Source organism: Lissotriton helveticus, chromosome 1_1 (assembly GCF_964261635.1).
Source record: "Lissotriton helveticus chromosome 1_1, aLisHel1.1, whole genome shotgun sequence".
In the NCBI taxonomy this organism is placed as follows: domain Eukaryota; kingdom Metazoa; phylum Chordata; class Amphibia; order Caudata; family Salamandridae; genus Lissotriton; species Lissotriton helveticus.
The window spans coordinates 1,273,270,132-1,273,291,688 of NC_136057.1; the positions used below are offsets into that span (position 1 = coordinate 1,273,270,132).

At 42.7% G+C, this 21,557-nt stretch overlaps 1 protein-coding gene across 1 annotated transcript in view; it reads left to right on the top strand.

Moving 5' to 3' along the window:
• Positions 1-21,557, top strand: part of LOC144772608 (galectin-1-like) — an 81,620-nt gene that overhangs the window by 21,360 nt on the left and 38,703 nt on the right. Inside the window, exons 2-3 of the mRNA XM_078657049.1 lie at positions 1,247-1,326; positions 1,646-1,817. Of these exons, the coding sequence (XP_078513175.1) occupies positions 1,247-1,326; positions 1,646-1,817 (252 nt within the window). The remainder of the gene's footprint in view (positions 1-1,246; positions 1,327-1,645; positions 1,818-21,557) is intronic.

A 21,557-nucleotide genomic window follows, 5' to 3' on the forward strand; every position in this document is an offset into this window, starting at 1 on the left:
AAGCATACCAGTGTGATGTTGTGACCTATTAACTTTCCTGTCACTATGGTGTAGCGCCCTTCTCCATCACAGTGAGCTTTGTGCAAATGAAAGGGAAGTCTCTTACGAATCAGTATCGCTGTACCCATGCGTATGAGCTGTAGCTAGAAAAATAGTGATGTGGGCCCCAGCTAGCTGCAAGATGGATATGATTGGACTTAGGAAGGTGAGTCTCCTGTAAAAACGCAATATCTATTTGATGTCTTTGCAGGTAAACACAACCCAATAAACCAATCTGCAAATATTCCCCACCCCGCCGCAAGCCAGTAGACGTGTGGAACAGACCCCGTCGAACAGTAACCAAATGCATCCAGTAAACATCCAAGTCGAGAATACAAATATACAGCGTGATGCATTACTATCAAAAGATCAACAACGTAGAACGGATAAGCATTGTTGTCCTACGACATTGTATTGTTATCTCTCATGGGCGGATTGTGTTGTTATCCCTGCACATGCCATGTATACATTGTTGTGTATTTGCTGAGTCACTGAGCAAAGTTCATAAAAAGATATACAAAAAAATAAATATATATCAACAACGTGATATACACTCAGGGGGGAGGCAACGCCCCAACAGCGCCCAGCACTGTACCATATTGAAATGTAGATATTCGTCTGTCTAAACATATACAAAAAATCCTCTAGACTGACATTCTGCGGAGCTGTACAGGGTAATGTAGTTATTCATTGGAGAAAAGTTCGACACTGGCCCCCGAACCGCTATGTGGTGGAGAGGCGCCGGATCTGGCCTCTTTTTGAAGGTTGCTAGTGTTCTTGTAGAATCTACAGAAGTCCTGCACTGCTGCGGGAGTATCAACAATGCGAGATCTACCAGCAACGTCGACACTTAAGCGGGCGACTTAGTGACATTTCTCATGATGCATCTGGGTCAGAAGCCACATCTGTCCTTTTCTTTGACATGCATCCCATCACACGTAATGGGATTTTCTGTCATAATACTATCGCCCAATTTTGATTCATGTCATAATATGGTTTTAAAAAAGAAAAATAATTCCCGTTTTAGACACAAACGTTTCACAATCATGTTATGGAGTCGATGACTTAAATATATATGGGAATTTTAATTTCAGACACAGATGTGTTGAATTCCACTGATCGCGGTGCAAATGAAGGAGTTCAGAATCAAACAGCAAGCCTTCCCTCTTCCTTCCAATGTCTCACTTTGTTTTCTCTTTTCTAATAGGTTGTGGTGACTCGGGAGCTTGGTCTAACGCCTGGCCACAGTGTATTTATAACAGGCATGATAAAGAATGACATCAATGAGTAAGTAATGGGGTATCTGGGACTTTATGGTGTGTACTGGGGACAGCATACAGAGGACAGGCACTGGAAGTGGAGGGTTTGTGTCTTTTGGTGGTAGGCGGATGGAGCAGTGAGCAGAAAAGAAATGTGGTAAAGAGAGCATGTATCTATGGCTTGGGAATGGCATGATATGGACATGCAGGTGATAGGCATGTCAGTGCTGGGTAAGGGGCTGTGGGAAAAGGCTGGGGTATTTTGAATTGGGAGGTTTGAGCTGTGGTTAAAGAGGTCTTTGAAACTTTAGACAGGACTCAAGGAAAGTCTTTTTTGTGCCCTACAGTTTTCACATCAACCTTGGACAGGACTTTGACAACTTAGTTTTGCACTTCGCCCCTCGCTTCAAAATAGGCAGCGACGTCAATACCATCGTCTGCAACTCTCGTTACCAGGGAGTTTGGAATCAAGAGGTCAGAGACAATGACTTTCCCTTCCAAAAGGGGCAGAAAGTACAGGTAAGGAAGTCAGCAGGGTTGGGGTGGAGCCAGGGAAATGCTAGAAACCGAATCAAGCACTCAAATTCAACCTTGCCTCCTGCTTTCCCCACTTTCCCAGTCATAAAATCTTCTGTCTCTTTTAGGGCTCTCCCACAGAAGCCAATTCAAGTTAACTATATTTTGGTAATAAAATGTGTGAACCTTTGGCACCTGCAATTAAACATTGCCCTCATCTCCCACCATTCGTAACTCAATAGTGAAAATTGAGGTGACACTTCCATAGCAGAGGAGTTTGTTTTTTTAGAGGTTTATAGCTTTGGCCCAACAATAGATAATTTGCATTAAAATATGTTTTGCCAAATACATTGTTTTTAAAACCTTTGATGAAAGTTATGCTTGCGCGTTTTAACACTTTATTGAAGTATTCAACCAACAATCAACAGGCCCATAGTGCCAGTAGCAGACACTGCATGAGCAGGTGTGTTCATAGACAAGTAGCAGAGCTCAAAAATACTTAAAAGCAAAACCTGCATTATCAGTTTACAGTATGTCAGGCTACATTTAGGGACACGGGACAAGAAAGGTTTACTAGGTCTCAACCATGGGGGTAGAGGTTGTTTGACTGTGATGACCCGAGATCTGTCCTTCTATGGCTCCACAAACTGGGCCAAGTACGACCCCTTCAGTACTTGACTCTAGTGACAGCAATTGCAAGCAGTAACAGGCTTCTCAGGGAGACAGTATATATAATAAAGTGGCAAACAGGTCTTCAATAGCAAACAAGTGCTACTGAGCACCAACTGTTGAGGTTAAAATAATGTGCCTCATTTGCCCCAGAGACCATCCTAGTACGGCTCAGCAAACTGGGCCAAGTGCATCCCCTTCAGCACTTGATGCTCAGTGGTAATAATTGAGAGGCCCTCACAGGCTTCTCAGGGTGGTATGGTGGGAGTGGGATGTCTGACCGGATATCATCGGAGAGTAAATCGACCTACAAAAATATTGACACAAAAATATCGAAGTCCAATCTACATAATGGTAAGTACAAAAATAACGAGAGAAAAAATATCGATGTTAAACATTTTATTTTTTAAAAATGTTTAAATAATAATGTAAAATTAAGTAAATAATACATATAACTAAAAGAAATATAGTTACAAATATTAAAACATATTTAAAAATAATAATTAATACATACAATGTTAAAATAAATTAAACATATACATATAAATTAATATGTAGACTCACTCCACATAGTGCAGCAGTAGGGAAAGCGTTGAATAGCATAGGGGTAAAAATTACTATTCCCACTCCAGAGAGTGCAACAGTAGAGAAAGCGCTGGATAGCGTAGGGGTAAAAATTACTATTCCCACTCCAGAGAGTGCAACAGTAGGGAAAGCGCTGGATAGCTTACGGGTAAAAATTACAATTCTCACTCCAGAGAGTGCAACAGTAGGGAAAGCTCTGGATAGCGCAGGGGTACACATTACTAATCCCACTCCAGAGAGTGCAACAGTAGAGAAAGCGCTGGATAGCGTAGGGGTAAAAATTACTATGCTGACTCTAGAGAGTGCACCAGTAGGGAAAGTGTTGAACAGCGTAGGTGTTAAAAATAACATACTTATAAATCAAATAAAAATTGTAATTAAATAAGGATTTATGAATACATTTACAAAAAATAAAATAAAAACTTGAAATATATCAAAATTGATAATTACTTTAATAATAGTAAATACTTCCCACCCTAGTCCCCAATAAACACACTCCACATAAAATTTCACACAATGAATGTAATTTTCAATTAATCAATTAATAAAAAAGAATGTGCAATTAATAATTAATTACAAATAAATTAATTATCAATAACAATAAATAATATGTAATACAAATTAATAACCCAATAAAAATTAATTTACACAAAATAATCATCAATACCAATACATAATATTTAATACAAATGAATAACCAATTCATAATTAATTAACAGGAATTCTTTTTATCAATACCCAATTTTATTTTATTAATTACTTCATTGCAAATAATTTACTTCCCACCCTATTCCCCTCTAAACCCACAACCCACTCCAATAATAAATTAATACAAATATTATAATGATCAATTAATAATAATTTATTACCAATTAATAATTAATGAACAATACATTAATTATGAATACCAATAATTAAAAAATAATAATCACGAAATTGAAAGTAAATTCCTTCCCACCCTATTGCCCTATAAACCCACAACCCGCTACAGAACTAAAACACAAAATGTAATTAAAAATAATAAATCATTTTTAAAAAGGATGATTTAATTTACTATAATTAAATTACTTCCCACCCTATTTCCCTATAAACCGACAACCTCTATAGTACTAAAATGCAAAATTACTTTAAAAAAAATTACTAATGTCTAAAAGATATTTAAAAAAACAGTACAATATTTAACAAAAAATATAGAACACATACATATAAAATACATAACACTAATATAAATATCGATAATTTAACTATCGATATTACTAACATCGACATTTGTAACATCGATATTTCTTACCTTAATTTCGATAATCTGGTTGTCAATATTCTTGATGTCGGTATTCTGTCCCTACGATATTTAAAACTCGATATAAATGTACTTCGATGTTTAAAATCGATATTTTGACTGTTCACCGTGGGAGTGCACAAGCTCTTCACTGAACAAATGCACATCCATATAATAAAAAAATGTCCAACCCAGTGCCCGACTTTAAAAAATAAGGCCCAGTAGAATTAAATACTATACTCACATATATACATAATGCAATTTAGTGGCCTAGCGCTAGAGTGCATTAGTGCCTTTCTCCTCTTAGACGTCCGGGTGTCAACCCTTTGCTCAGGTGCATTTTTCCCTTTTGGGCAAATTGTAGCAAGAATCAACTCAGATGCAGTTTTAACCCCAACACTTTTTTGGAAAGGACATAGTCTGTATTTCTCACTGTAGTCACCAAACATGCATGCAAGTCTGTAGATTGGGTTGTTTTGGCTCGGGTGTTTCCACACTTCTGGGGTAGAGCGCAAGCCGACTGTCCTTTCTGGGTGGCCTCAACATTTGCATATGCAGGTCTCTGAGCTGTTAAAGGTGGTTGTAGAAATCTCTAGCTGTGCATGTCCAGATCAATGTGGCCACTTGCCACGTCACACCTCTGTCAATTACTTCAGGTGCATCTGCTCAGGACACGCTGCAGTTGATTACTTCAGGTGCAGTGATTCAGGTCACACTGCCCTTGATTACTTCAGGCACAGTGGCTTAGGTCACATCGCTTCTTCATGATTCATGCCGGAAATTGAATAGTAAAAGAAACAATTGATGGACAGAATGCTGAACAATGCAAACATTCACCCCCAGTCACAAGGATCTGGGTTTAATCCAACATTCTTTTTCTCACCACACCACCCCAGTTTGGACCCAGCCATATGCAAATCAGTCTTGACCCTGTTCCTTGTGGGATCAGTCCAGCCCAAACTCCCAAGCCAGGTCTTCCTTGGACCAGAAACAAGCATCCTGGGACCGGTTTCAGGGTATCACCCTTTATCAGCCAGACTAGCTTGAATCCAGTGGTGTATTTAGCATGGGACCCATGTCTGGGCATACCCTTCCCACTTAGGACGACATATGTAAAAGAAACAATTGTTGGACATAATACTGAAAAATGCAAATATTCACCCCCAGTCACAAGGATCTGGGTTTAATCCATCATTCTTTTGCTCACCACACCACCCCAGTTTGGACCCAGCCATATGCAAATCAGTCCTGACCCTGTTCCTTGTGGGAACAGTCCAGCCCGAAATGCCAAGCCAGGTCTTCCCTGGACCGGAACAAGCATCCTGGGACTGGTTTCAGAGCATCACTCTTCATCATCCAGGCTAGTTTGAATCCACTGGTGTAGTGAGCATGGGACCCACGTCTGGGCATTCTCTTCCCACTTAGGGCGACATATGCAAAAGAAACAATTGATGGACGGAATGCTGAACAATGCAAACATTCACCCGAGTCACAAGGATCTGGGTTTAATCCATCATTCTTTTGCTCACCACACCATCCCAGTTTGAACCAAGCCGTATGCAAATCAGTCTTGACCCTGTTCCTTGTGGGAACAGTCCAGCCCGAACTGCCAAGCCAGGTCTTCCCTGGACCGGAAACAAGCATCCTGGGACCGGTTTCAGGGCATCACCCTTTATCAGTCAGGATAGTTTGAATCCAGTGGTGTAGTGAGCATGGGACCCACGTCTGGGCATACCCTACCCACTTAGGGCGACATATGTAAAAGAAACAATTGATGGATGGAATGCTGAACAATGCAAACATTCACCCCCAGTCACAATGTCCTGGGTTTAATTAATTATTCTTTTGCTCACCACACTACCCCAATTTGGACCCAGCCATATGCAAATAAGTCTTGACACTGTTCCTTGTGGGAACAGCGCAGCCCAAAGTGCCAAGCCCGGTCTTCCTTGGACCGGAAACAAGCATCCTGGGAACAGTTTCAGGGCATCGCCCTTCATCAGCTCGGCTATTTTGAATACAGTGGTGTAGTGAGCATGGGACCCACGTCTTGGTACCCACATCTGGGCATACCCTTCCCACTTAGGCCGACATATGTAAAAGAAAGAATTGATGGACGGAATGCTGAACAATGCAAACATTCACCCCCAGTCACAAGGACCTGGGTTTAATCCATCATTATTTTGCTCATCACACCACCCCAGTTTGGACCCAGCCATATGCAAATTAGTCTTGACCCTGTTACTTGTGTAAACAGTCCAGCCCGAACTGCCAAGCCAGGTCTTCCCTGGACCAGAAACAAGCAGACTGGGACCAGTTTCAGGGCATCATCCTTCATCAGCCAGGCTAGTTTGAATCCAGTGGTGTAGTGAGCATGGGACCCACGTCTGGGCATACCCTTCCCACTTAGAAATGAAATGAAAATGAAATAGAGTTTTATAAAGCGCGTTACTACCCGGAGGCCTCGTAGCGCTAAGGGGACATATGTAAAAGGAAGAATTGATGGATGGAATGCTGAACAAAGCAAACATTCACCCCCAGTTACAAGGATCTGGGTTGAATCAATCGTTCATTTGCTCACCACACCACCCCAGTTTGGAGCCAGCCATAGGCAAATCAGTCTCAACCCTGTTCCTTGTGGGAACAGTCTAGCCTGAACTGCCAAGCCAGGTCTTCCCTGGTCCAGAAACAAGCCTCCTGGGACCGGTTTTAGGGCATCATCCTTCATCATCATAGTAGAGCATCTGGAGCCCACTGACACCAGGGTGTACAGATCGCTCTCTGTAGTTGTCTATTCTAGCAAACCCACCGCACCAGGGTCACACTGCACCTCGCTCTGCCTGCACTGTCACGCCTCTTGCAGAGTTAGCAGGCTCCTTTCATCTATCAACAGGCTGGATGGATGACATCAATGTGCTTCAAGATAAGTTATCAGCTCTTGTAGCAAATTACATACTCGGATGATGGGAAGCTGTATGTCAAGTTGACACAAGCTCTGGTTGCACAACAGTCCTCTGAGTACTCTGAAGAGCACTCCCTTCCTTGGTCAAAGAGAACTTTGAGCCAGAACAGCAAACAGGTCAATTAACCCCACATGTATACCGTCAAAGCAGGCAGATGATGTGTATAGGCCGGCTTTGGGTGGTTCTCTGTTCAAGTGTTCTTTCCACGACACCCTCCAAAAACAGATTTGGTGTAGTGACACTTCTCACTCAACGGAGGCCCAAAGAGGTATGAGCTTTCTGCTCCTAGCTGTCATCAGCCACACTGAAGAATAACCAGAGAAAAGACAACAGTCTGATCTCACATAAGGAGCCCTTTTTACCTTGACCAATAGAGACGGTAATTCCACACTTCACCCCTACCAGGGATTTCAGGAAGACTAATCAGCAACTCCTCTCAGGGAAAGGCCTAATTGAATTTCTAAGGGAGCCTCGCCCCTGTTTTTCAATGTCAGTGTCTAGGTCTCCTCTATCCAGCTTCAGCAGAGTAATTAATACACTTCCACTGTCTGGCAAAACAACCTCACTCCTCGAGTCCATCTTGTGTAAAGGGCCAGCACGCAGACATCTGAAATGGATCGAGCAGGCCTCCATTTCTCTGGTTCACTCAGACGCACAAAGCATATACCCCTGTGCCAAATAAACACCCATACACCCCATACAATTCGGTAGCTGGTGCTAGGTTCTGGGTAAGTTCATAGGTGTTGGACGCCATGCCAGTGGCTCAGATAAAAATATCTGATCACAACTATAGATTCTCCAAACATTGTATGCTGTCTTCACCGCTCTATGTACTAAACCCATGACGAGGACAGTGGTCCACTGTCTGTACAATGATGATATGTTTGTTTAGACCCTCAAAGTCATGGGACCAGTACAGGGTCTCACTCGTTTCAAGAGACAAGCCTAGGCTTCTGCACACACTCTAGATTACTGTGAGGCTAGTGTCAAAATAAAAGCCCAGGATAACATGTACACACAGTGAGGCATTTTGGTCAGGGGAACACAGCTGCCCATCATACAGAGGACTTCAACGTCCCAACGCAGTACATGAAATAAAGCAGTTAAGGTAGCCTTGTGTGGCTTGATAAATCTCACTTAGGTTTTGCATCGTCCTTGCGCCCCCCCCCCCCCGCGCATGGCACAAGAGCGATGCAAAACCCTGATAAATATGGGCCTGAGTATTTCAGTCAATCCTTTATGGCTGCCCCTGAGCCCACTACTCAACAAATAGCCACTCTTGGCCAGAGTTAATGCCATAGCTGAGAAACGCCTCTTTGAGTCTGGCACATACCTAATCAAGCCACCAGGGTAGACAGAGCAAAAGGTGTATAAATCATGTCTGAGTGCATAATAAAATACTAACACCAGTGGTCCAGCAACAAGGGTAAAGTCCATGCTCGGTTTATGAATCTGTTTTTCGATTGGCAACAGAGAAAATAAATCAAGTCCTCCTCAAAGCAAAAGGATTATATTCTCCATAGGGTGTAGTACAACCCATGTGGACCTCTTCCCACTGTGAATGGGTTATCACCAATTTTGGATTGGTGGTAAAGTATTACTGTTTTGAGACTGGAATTTGGTCAGAAATCCTTAATACATGCCATTGCGATTACATATTGGAGGTGGTGTCCTAAACACGCACCTACCAAATAACATATTTAAATTGGGTCATAAACGCCAGTTGCGATTTGTTAACATGTTACTTAATCGCAATTTCGTGTTTGTACCTTTAAAATACTTTGTACATTTGGCCCTAAGTTCCTTCTCTCCTGCTAATTAGTCTCTAAAGATGACACTATATTTAGACAGCACTCCCAAACCACTCTGCAGACCTTAATCTCTTCTCTTTATTTAGTAAGCATCCTCCTCCTGAAAGCTATGCAAAACCTGAACACTATAATTGCAAATCAGGGACAATAGATAGCCAAATCTTGCTGGCAGCATCTTCATAAACCTCACTATTACAGAAGATATGTATTCATCAAACACAAAAAATAAAGTCATATTTTTTTATAGGTGACAGTAGTGTCGGAGGGGATGATTAATTAGGGCAAGGTGGGGGCCAGGGGACTCAGAGCAGCCGCTCAGAAGCCGCGCTGGGGAGACCGTGAGAGAGAACTAAGGGAAATGGCACACCTTAATTTGTAACCGGTGCTCCTGGAACGCTTGCTCTAAAAACAGGAAAAAACATATATATGAGCCACTGGAGACTGAAGCTGAGAGTCGTACAATTTATTTGAAGACACAGCTTCTAGAAATAATCAATGATAGCATAAAAACCACGTAGTACTTGGCCCTGTACCCAGCATTCTCTTGAAAGTCACATGGACCAGTTTGAGTTTTACAAAGTACAGTTTGCAGCTGCTATGAGAGAGGCTTTGCTTTAAGTACACTTTGAGCTGAGGCAAATTGCATAGAAAAAGGTTAAGCACATATTGGTACACACACTACTGTATATAAAGTCATATCCTGCAAGTACATGTTAAACACTTCTAATGCAGTGAAAATAAAACAAGGTCAGAGAAAACATAGCAAATATAACATTTCAGATGGCGAAATATAACTGGAATGCAATGAGGAAAAAGTATTATAAAGCAAAGTATACAATGGAGGAGCAGAGCCTAAGTACATAAAACAAGGGCTATCTCGAGTAACCCCTGGGAAAAACTCCTGTCCGACACTCAAGTGCAGACGCGGAGTAGTTCAACGATAATCTGGCGGACCAGCCTTTTATATTGTTCAGGGGTGAGGGGCCTATGGTCACGCTATATCACGTCACCTCGAACCACATATCCTTCTGTCGCCTCTCACGCCCCTGCCTGGTGACTTTCCCATCATTGGTGTAAATGTGACTACCTTCTCGTAATTGTGTGGCACATACGTTAGCCTAGACTGAGTTCCTGCCATTCTGACTGGAAGTTTGTCATTAATCAGAAATGTGTATTGTTGCTTCGAAGGGTTCTATTCATGTGTCAATCAGGCAGTTTGCGATAATATTTCGCCACAATTATCCTCAGTTTATCGGATATCTTGCTTGACGTAGTTGTGGTGCGAGCTTCCCTTATTCTATTCATGGCTTAGGTGGGGGACGTGGGGCATGTTGCAAGATTTATTGAGGAACTTGACTTCTACAGCTTGTGGGAAATATACAATGAGGTGGGGCCTGGTAGGGGTGCGGGTCCTTGCAGACAAGAGCAGCTGGGTGAAGCTTGGGTCAGACCTGCTTTCTGCTTCTGCTTAAGCTAAGAGAAAATGGCAGTGCTCAGGGCAACGTAACTGAGGCCTGTAACTTCTAGACAGCAGGGCCTACACTGGGGTCATGTTGTGCAGGTGATAGATGTGTCCTAGGATAGCTTATGCAGGTAAAAATTCACCCTCCAACATTCCCCCCTCTGGTTCAAATTATTGAACCAATCAACATCTCGAACATCATACGAACTGCATACTTAGCTGGAGATGGGGGAAGTGGCCAGGGCGAGTTATAAAGAAGTAGCTCCTAAATCCTCACCTGGTCCTCCTAGTCTCTTACACATTGTCTCATAGGGACGTACCAAGTCTCTCCCTGAGAGAAGTGGTGGGCCACCATGTACTGGGGACTGGTACTGACTTTCAGAAGGAACCTGCTCTAAGTGAGGGTCGGGGACAGTACGCTCTATGTTCAACACTGCTATCTCTACATCTTCCCCTTGTCCCCCGTGCATACCTGTGTTCACATCTGTGTAGTTCATCTCAACTCTTTTAGACCTTATTTTTCTAACATAATGCAACATAATCTGTGTTCCGCAATACACAACTACAAGCACACATAATATAGGTATTATAAATTTTAGTACTGCAGATAGCCATAAAGGCGTCCAGTCCAAGTTGGACCAATTACTTAAAACATCTGCTTTTGCACTTCCATCCTCAGGCATCTGTTGTCCCAAATTGTCCAAATCCCCAATGGCCTTTGTAAGTGTTCTGTTATCCGCATCATCGGCCAATATCAAGGCATAGCAGAACATTTTCCCATCCTGGCGCATCCACCACTAGTCATCGCAATTAACTGGTCTAAAACATAGCGTTGTTCCAGAACCACGAGTCTCAAAGGTCGTAGTTCTTCTTTCACGGCGTTGAACCCATCACGGGTGTTGCTAACAAGCGGCATCAGTTCATATCTCGTTACTTGGAGCCATCGGGCATTGGCTTTGGTCTGGAACATGGGGATAACTCCCCCAAGGTAAAGTTCAGCATCGTTGAAATCTTCCGGAATCTCATGGAATGTGTCATCTGAGGAGTACTTTTTGACTTCTCTTTTTCTGTGGTGGAGCAGGGTGACATCACCTGCCATTGGGTGTGTATGGATGTGGGAAATGTTCGTTGCTGGGACGACGAGATGCCATTCATGCATCGTCACGATAGAACAAAGTCCTTGCCATTGGGGAGGCAACTGCAGATACATATTTTCTCCGCAGATCCGTAGATACCAATGAGGATGGATGTGCCGTACTTCAGGTTCGAATTAAATCTAGTGCTCTTGCAATTGGCATTCCTGCCCACAGGTACCGTCCCATTACCTAGGAAGCAAAGGAGAGGAGACTTTTAGCTTGTATGCTCTTTTCTGTGTGTATGGTGTACCTTCACTGGATGTGTATCCTCTAGTTTCCCTACCCCATATCTCAGCACACTCCCTCTCTATCTCCTCATTTAAATTATATTTGTGCTCTTGTCCTACAGTTGTGCTTCCTAAGGAGGCTGCCTTACATATCAAGTCATGTGGACCATTCCATTTGATATTGAAATAAATGTTGGCCTTCAGGTGTAGAATATGTCTCCACTGACAAGGGCATGTGTCATGGGTGTGGTTACATTGGTGATGTTCAGGTGAGTGGCATTCGGATGTGGGTGTTGGGACTACTTTACGTAAAGTACAATTCATCTGCGCCTACAGCGTGAGGAATGTGTACACATACAAAGCAGGACTAATTGTGACCTTTCTTCCAACCTCCCTCATGTCTCCATACCACATCTTGTTATCTAACAATGCATTGTATATACCATAATCTCCCCTGACATACTGGGGCGCTGGGAATGAAAATCAGGCATAGAGTGCTGGTCGAAGGTGTAAACAACTGTCTTTTGGAAATTACTGATCCAGTCTGGAATTTGCAAAGCCTGTTCTTCCTTAGGTTGGGTACACGATGTATATCTAACTGGCACTATCTCGCCACTCAGTCTATGTCTAAGACTTCTTTTCTTTTGGCGGGGACGTTCAGGTGTAATTGTCATAGGGGAATTCAGGGTGGGTTCAGGTACCAAGTCCCTATCTGTGGGGTCTGCTTGGGGTGAGAAAGGTGTCGAGGTGGGTGGTGCATAGGTGTCATAGCTGCTACTGGTGCTTTTCCCAGTTTGCTTGTTATCAGGAAGTGTCTTAGCCATGGGTAGCTCTGTGGTCGTGACAAATTTAATATTACTAGTAGCTCCTCTCTCTCTCTCTCTGATCGCACTGCTAACCAGTGAAATGCTGTTACTGCAGCTACAAACATAAAAAAGAAAATAATAGCTGTACATATCTTTTTAATTGAAAGCTTGACATGGAGGGTTGTTCTATTGCTGCGTCTCAGTCCGTAGGCCATCATACAATCTCCACTTCTTTATCTTGGATAGTTAGTTTGTACATGATGTCTTCTTTGCTGTCAATGCTCAGATCTTGGACGGTGACGGGTGGAACCTCAAAAAGTTCATTTGCAAGTGTTCATTGAATTGAAGTTTCTCCACTTCCGAACTGCTTCATAAAAAGATGTGTGTCCCAAAGCAGACAGGCGGAAGTTGATCAGAGATAGGACGCTTGTCTTTGTCTTTGATATCTGAATGAAAAAGAACTTTGGAGCACGCATTAGTGCACATAAATAAACAACAATTCATCGCTTACAATATCAGAAGAGGGCCCAGTGACTTCTTTTAAGTCTGGTGGAGAGAACAACCACATCTATTGATCTGTCAATGACAAGCCGGTGAGACTTGAACAGGCCGTTAAGGCGCTTACCCTAACATTGTCACAGTGCCTGAAAAATGAAAAATGAAAAAAAATGACTGTCACTGTCACTGCGGGTCACTGCAACAGCATCCAGTAATCCCCAGTTACATATGACCTCATGAAGTAGGAAAGTAGCTGCGGCCTTCGCGTCACAATGGACACACGGTCCAACTCAAATCCACCGTGAAAAAGGGCACACCACTAACATGATGTGTCTTTATCTTAGGCATCTGTCTTTCCAAAAAGGACTCTAAAAGGACACAAAGAGTTGTATTTGTTCATGTGCATTGGGAATGAACCACTCTGTCTGCAAAGTAGTGGACATGATATCACGAGGGACATGTGTAGGAAGGTGTAACTGAGTGAGTGCTATTTGTAAAAAGCCTTCCTATCCTTGTGTGCCTGAAAATTTAAACAAATACAATCTTATCCCTGTGTACTCCCCTCTTCTTCCACAGCTCTTTTCCTTCAGGTGGGGCACTTCCCTGTATTTCTCTAAGGTGCAGCTGTGCAATGAAATCATAGTGCTGAGTATTATCAATGGTGTCACATTCTAGTCTGACAATGTTGTAATACTGAGCGTTGCTTATTCCCTGCATTCGTACTTTTAACATTGAAATCTACTGTGTTTCTGCATTAATTTGCTTTTCCCTAGCACTGGGCATGTGTGAAGTAATAGCTGTACACGGCGGTGCATATCTGGAAACGTATTCCTTATCTCTTCCTATTGTTCACTTCCAACTACAGGAAGCCTGTTTCCTGTTTTGGCTCTACGCCCAGAATATGCACTCTGGCCAGGAACGCTACTTATGAACATGGCCCGAAAATAAAAAGAAACTCTATTAATTTATCTGCATTTTATAATATCTGAAAACATGTGTTGTCTCTATTTGCAAAATGCAAAATATACATGTTGTATTATAAAATAAAGATGGCTTATTTGTAATGCACATGTTCACTCACAATGGTGTATTGGTAATAAACAGCAGATCTTTATTGTATTCCAACTCAAGGTATTCTTTGAATCCACCTTAGAAGGATGAAATGCTCTAGCAGCACATGATCTCGTAACTCGTGATATTTATTTATCTGAAAAGAAATGTGATGCAACTAGTGTGCATTCCATTCCACCTTTTTATCTCTGGCTTGTGCCTGTGTCAGCTGGGACGTGGGAGTGAATCATTCTATTTAGTTGCTCAGTCTTGCATTATTAGGTGAAATTTACAGTGTGTGTGTGAATTATATGTGACCATTCAATTCACATAACACAACTATCTATTTCTATATAGAAAATGCAAACATAAAATTGACAGTCTGCGTGCATTTGGGAACCGTAAAGGGCATTGTGCCATTTTCATTGAAACATATTCTCATATTTAATTTGGCCATCAGACCATGTGGACTGTGGTGTATAAAGTAGACGCTGTTGAATACTTTTACCTCCTATTTCTATTTGTACTGACTCTGTGAAAGGGACCCTTAATATCGCCCCAGAGAAATCTTGTGTGTTTGCGCTCTGGTTGGAGATGGGCAGTGCCCCCTCCTTGATACAGGAGAATGTGGCACCTGTGTCAATCAAAAAACTATACATGTTATTAATCCTGACATTCACAATGGGGTCCTCTCTAATGTCAATGAGGGAAACACTAGAGTTATCTGTGGGCTTTTCTAACTTGCCTGGTCCTGCTGGGTGGTGCCCTGTGAAACCGGATTGATGGGGGGCAGTACTGTAGCTCCCTGTGATACAGGAGCTTGTGTCTGGGACACCATTTTGTACACAGGCATGTGTTGCTGAGGTAGCTGTCGTATCTGATGTGTTGTTACCTGTGCGTTACCTCCTAGCACTTTTAAGGCACTTTGTGAAACATTAGTGACAGTAGTCACTTGACTCACTGGTGAAGCTAGCCTAACTGCATCATCAAGAGTCTTTCTTTTCTTTGCTTTCTGCTGTTCTAATTCCGCAGCTGTGTTCTCAATAGCTGATTGCCTTATTTGTGACATTAGAGATCCGATGTCTGAGACATCTGGAAACTTCTGGCGCAGTTCGTTCCATAGCGCTGATCTTATTTTATTGAAAGGATCACCATTCAATTCTGAATTAGTGGTGGAAAGCCTTGCGTCGATGCGTGAAAACATATCCTCTGCATCCTTTCCAATCAGGGATGTGAGTAGGCTTCTCATGTCCCAAATAGCCAATGACACACCTGTAGTGTCATTTTCAAAGGCTTCTATCCATTTTCCCGCACCCTCTGTGAGGGGTGGGAGTTCTTTCTTCATTTTTTCTTTGTCTGTTAGGGACCAAGTTACTGAGGTAGGGGGGTCATTGACCTCCTTGGACAGCAGGGGCAGTTGGTGTGTTACCCCTGTCGGTCTTGTGTTCTCATACCTGCGTGCGTATTTCTTCCAGACCCTTAGGCCTTGGCGCATGTAGGTGTAGTTCCAATCATCATCTCTTGCTTCCTGCAAGATACATTCTTCAGCAGTGGCCATTTGCTCTGGCTCAAAAGATCCTTCTCGGGGCCAGACATTCTCTTGAAATGCATTAGCCTTTGTCCAGTCTGCCAAGTTATCTGAGAATGGAATGACATAAAGGTCACTCCCTTCTCCAAGTATTACTATCTCATTTGGCGTCAGGCCATTGGTCAATGGCTGTCTTGGCCTGTAAAGGGCAATGTTGTTCAGTTCTCTAGATCTTGCTGTACGCAGGCGTGTTGTACCTGATACATCATATTCCTGTGGGATGTTCTCAGGTCGCCCTTCGTTACCTAACATAGTAACACATTCTATCTCTCTTCTTCTCTGCCTTCTCCTCTTTTCTGCCTGTTCAAACAATTTTTGCAGATCCAAATAGTCTTGCTCTAGCTGTGGTGTCATTGGTCTATGTGGTGTAACTACTAGAGGTGATGCCTGAGGCATAGGCGTATGTTGTCGTGTCACCTGAGTGTTATAATTAATGACTGCAGACGGAGCTTGGGGTACACTTAAGTTGGCTGCGAGAGAGAATGCTATGTTGATCTGTGGTGGGGCTGCACTTTGTGCTTCCTGATGCAAGTCTATCCATGGCCCTTGCTGTGGCATGATAGTTGGGACCCCACCACTGTGTGGCTCTACCTCCTTCACACTGCTAGCTACTTCATTTGGTGCTGGTCGTTTCTTTGCACCCATATGCTCAGTCATTCTATCCCCTACACTGGCTAGGTATAATGCAAGTTGCTGGAGTGCTGCTGTATTTTCTATGGGGCTTCTCGAGTACCGTTTGTGTGACATGTCCTCTTCTTCTTTACCTGTTCTTTGGCGTATGTCAATTCCTGCCCTAGTCCTGCTAATGTCTCCCTCAGTTACTACCTCAGAGGGATACTGTTCGCTGTCTCTCTTTACATCATTGAACTGTAGCATGTTCTTTTCCTCTCTATTAGGACCTGTGTTAAGGGGCTGCCACTCATTATACTGACTCTGTGTATTGCAATGCTGGTGGCTCGGGAATCGGAATGGGCCATAATGTCTAGATCTTGTTCTTGGAGTATCGTCATTCTCAGTGAGGGATGTAGGTGCTGGGCGGTCAGGTCTGGGGAGTGACATGTGGGAGCTGTGCTGCGAACCACCCGAGGCCTCATGGCTCTCTTTGTTTTCTTCCTGCTGGGGGCTGCAGAGTTGGATACGTCTCATTTTTACTATCAATGGTGTGTCAATTTGACCTGGCATTCCTGATGCTGCATCCTGCAGTACTGGGCTTAGGGATAGCTGACCAGATGTACTCTCTGGTGTACTATCTCGTGAATTGTCTGGGATGTCTGGGGCTAAGGCATCGTCATGGGCTACGGCTGCCTGGACATCTGATAAGAGTTCTATGTCAGTCTTTATACCCTGTCCTGAATTAATGTCATCTGCGTCATAGGCTGGTGGATGTGCTGTGGGTGTTGACATTATCCTTCTGTGTTGTGTGTAGGCCGGCGTAAGTGTGCAACGCCACCGGGTATTATTGTCAGCCTTACCTGCTGCAAGTATGTTATGTCAATTCCTAGGGCTGAGATTAGTGTCAAAATGACTGTACAATGACTTATACCCGGTGGCGTTGCACACTTACGCCAACCTACACACAACACAGAAGGATAATGTCAACACCCACAGCACATCCACCAGCCTATGACGCAGATGACATTAATTCAGGACAGGGTATAAAGACTGACATAGAACTCTTATCAGATGTCCAGGCAGCCGTGTCCCATGACGATGCCTTAGCCCCAGACATCCCAGACAATTCACGAGATAGTACACCAGAGAGTACATCGGGTCAGCTATCCCTAAGCCCAGTACTGCAGGATGCAGCAGCATATGTAAACATTTCAACAATTATATTACAAAAATCACGCTCTATGGCCACTAGAGTAGAGGGTATAAGTGAGTTCCAGTGATAAGGGTTTATTATACACATCTTTTTCAAGCTCAAAAAATAACATTTGAGATGAAAATAAAGTGCAAGAAAATGGGTACATTTCTGCTTCAAATAGGAATAATTTAAAATCTGTCGTCCTTGGATGTTCTCCACATCCATGTATATGTTTTCTTGATATTTACTCTTGCTATTTTCGGGAGACCCTTATCTTTGTCTATCACAGTGAGAAGTTTTTATGGTACGTATGAAAATGTTAATAAATATTAGAACATTGGAATGTTGGGAGCTCCATTGAAGACAATGGAGTGCTCCCTGCTTCTACGGTCCTGTAAAGGCCCGCAGAGCAACATTCAAATGTTTTGTAAGCACAGTCCCGGGTACACGTGATGGGCATGCAAGAGCACAGGACACCCACTATGTTACACATTATCACGTATACCCACTTGCTGTTGTTTTTACTATGTCACATCACTCATGAACAATGTTTTTCCCGCGCCTTTGTCATGGTGATCATACCATGAAAGCAGCATGCACACTCAAGTCACATTTCGCTCATGTTTTTTCTTTAAACACTAGCTCCGCTAACACTTAGGGTGATCCTTTTCCTATGTCCCATCAGGGGTTATTATACCGTCCATACTCAATTTTCCATTTTGTTTTCAAACTCCCCTCACCCCATGTTTTGTATCCTCCCCAGCCCTGAAGAGTCACAGGCCAATTGGCTTGTGACAAAACACGTGCCGACTTGCTGTTTGATTTCACTCTGTCATATCTTGATTAAATAACTTTAAAGATTACACGGGTGTCGACCACAGCAATTTTGATCTGAAAGAGACTGCCATACCTCTATTGTATCCCCACCACGTGTGCCTGGGACTGTGCTTACAAGACTGTTGTGGGTTTCTGACTCACAAACCAACGGGGGTTATTGGGTAGTTCCCCCGACCTGGTAGAACCGTACATACTCAAAGCATTATTCACCCAAAACACGCACTAGTCTGAGAGCCAATCTTCCTCGTTACACAAAAAAATACTAATCCTAGATACAACATTCCAATGTTTTACAAAGGCCTCTCGGAGCTTGAGGGGATTTAAATCCCCTTGTGCTCCAAGAGGCCTATGTTTTATTTGTTAGAACATTCTGCCCTCTAGTGGCAGAATGTTCTAATAGCCTTATAGCCCTTCGTAGCAGGGCTATACCGGCTATTGAAGTCCTGTTCCCTTGTTAAAGTCCCTCGCCTTCGGCTCAGCCCTTTAACTCTGCAGCGGGCCTTTAATAGCCGGTATAGCCCACTACTGCGGGCTATAAGGCTATATTATACATGTTACTCCTGTGAGGATATTATTGGTTTATCATACTCACAAAATGTGATGAGAAGAATGCTTGCACATTTTGTAACCACTGGCAGTCGCTCTGGGTAGCATTCCAAACCATTGTTCTTTTGCCCACCTTAGTTTTTCCCAGATGTGGGTTCTGTGCTCACCGTACCACTGGAACCAATGTATACTTGGCGGTATACCTGGCTGAACAGCCCTATTCACAGCAAAACCGGCCTTGGGTTGCTTGTTCTCTGGTTCTGAGTGATTGCCAGAGGTTAGACACATTTCAAGCCTTCTTATCACCATCTTTTGTGTGTTGGGTAATATTGGTTGCTTTGAACCATAAGGGTTAGAATACGTGGACCTTTGGCCATTTCTCACATTAATGCACATTTTTGCAAGTTACGTGCTTGTCTTTAGCGACTGTGTACTAATGGTAAAGACTCACTTTTTATATTGAAAACACGTTTTGGGGTTTGTTTATAACTTTGGCGCTATTTGATACATTTTTCGACAATTCCAATAGAAATATGTGCACTCCAATAAAGCAAAAACCTCTAAATGTAATTACACCAAACTTGGTATGAAATTAGAACTTTAATTAGAGTACTGTCTTTTTTCTTTGTTTGGCGTTATCTTTTTAGTGTTTTTTTAGATCTTTCTGTTACAAAAGTCCCCCTACTGATGGAGATGGCGAGGCCAACTCTACGCTACATCCTACTCGGCTTATACCGAGGGATGCCATTTGAATTATTCCACTCTGTCATAGACACAAGATGGCAGATATGTTTTAATAGAAGGCAGATTATATGGTAAAGTGATTACTCTAGAGAACATTCATGCCTCCAACCAGGACCAGCTAACTTTCCTCCATTTACTCTCTACAAAGATGGAGAGCACACCCCCAGATATTTGCCTGTTGGGAGGCGATGTTGATTGCGTGCTAGACATGAATCTGGATAGGTCATTTCCTCCTTTAAAAGGGACTGTGGTAAAGAAACTGGCTGAGGGGCTTCAAGACTGGACTGAACACTGGGGACTGATAGATGTCTGGCGTACGCAACACAGTACGGACCGCACTTTGTCCTATTTTTCACATGTACACAACCTACATTCTAGAATAGATTGCTTTGTATGCTCCCATAAATTGACCCAGAATATAACACAGCCCAAATACTTTGGGAGAACTATTTCGGACCACAGTTTAATACTGTTACGATTTACCCCCATAGGGGAGGGACATCCTGCCCCAATGTGGTGGCTTAAACAAGCATCGCTAGAAGATGCATGCTACCAAAACTCGATAGCAGGGGTGGTGTCCAATTACTGTCTTAATAATCAAGGATCAGCGTTTATGAGACTGCTTGAGTGGGAAGCCTTTAAGGTAGCGACGAGAGGGCAATGTATTGGCCAGACAGTAGGAATATAAGCAGAGCTGCGTAAAGAGTTACAGACTCTGAAAAAAATGTATGCATATTAGATAACATGACTGGTATGCAACAAGAGTCCCTAACAGAATGGAAACAGCTTTTACAACGCTGTCATCACATCGTAGTGCTATTACAATGCAGTTGTTACAATGACCGCATTGTTAGTACGCGGTGCCTTTGATAGAGCGCGCGAGGCCACCCGACCAATAATTACGCCGTTTCCGGCTTCGGGCCCATATACTTTCAAATCACCATACACATTGACCAGGTGACTTCACGAGCTCTACCAATTTGTGTGTGTTCTCTACTATTGTTCCAATGTACCCGACTTACCATCCACTAACACGGGTACCTAATGACCACAATGAATCAGGGAGCTAGCTGTAAAAGGAAAGGCAACCAAATACAAACCCAACCAATAACATTCAAATATTGTTGAAAATGACCACGGACAACTGGAAGTTTTAAAATGTTTATCTAAAGTTCATTATTTTCGTTCATCAAATACACGAGAATGAGACATTCAATAACTAGGATAATATAAATGATATAACTATAGAGAAATAAAGACAGGGTAATCATTGAAATACTGACATAAAATGCAACGGGAAGATACTATGCAATTCAGTAATATTTAAGCATGGGCAGACTATGCATGTATAACTATAGGAGGGCCTATAAAGAGTAACACGCTAAGCTTAAAGTGAATGGACCTTTAAATAGTCTAGGTAAGGAAGTTCTAGACCATATCAGAAAATGACAAACTGCAATGCAAAATATAATTTCTAACAAGTGAGAAGACATAGGAACAAATTTATGAGAAAAATGCAAATGACTTTCAATAGTTGCGGAAAGACATGGAAAAATAACATATGCAAAGGTGTCACTTTATTGTAGCAAAAGGTAGAAATATAGAAAGGTGCAAGTTTTAAGGAACTTCAGAGCAATATTTACCTAAATGGTGTGGAAACCAAACCCTGGCCACGGGTCAGTTAAGGACAGGAAACCCTCAAGGAAGGATACCCCTCAAAGGACAGCAGGTGCAG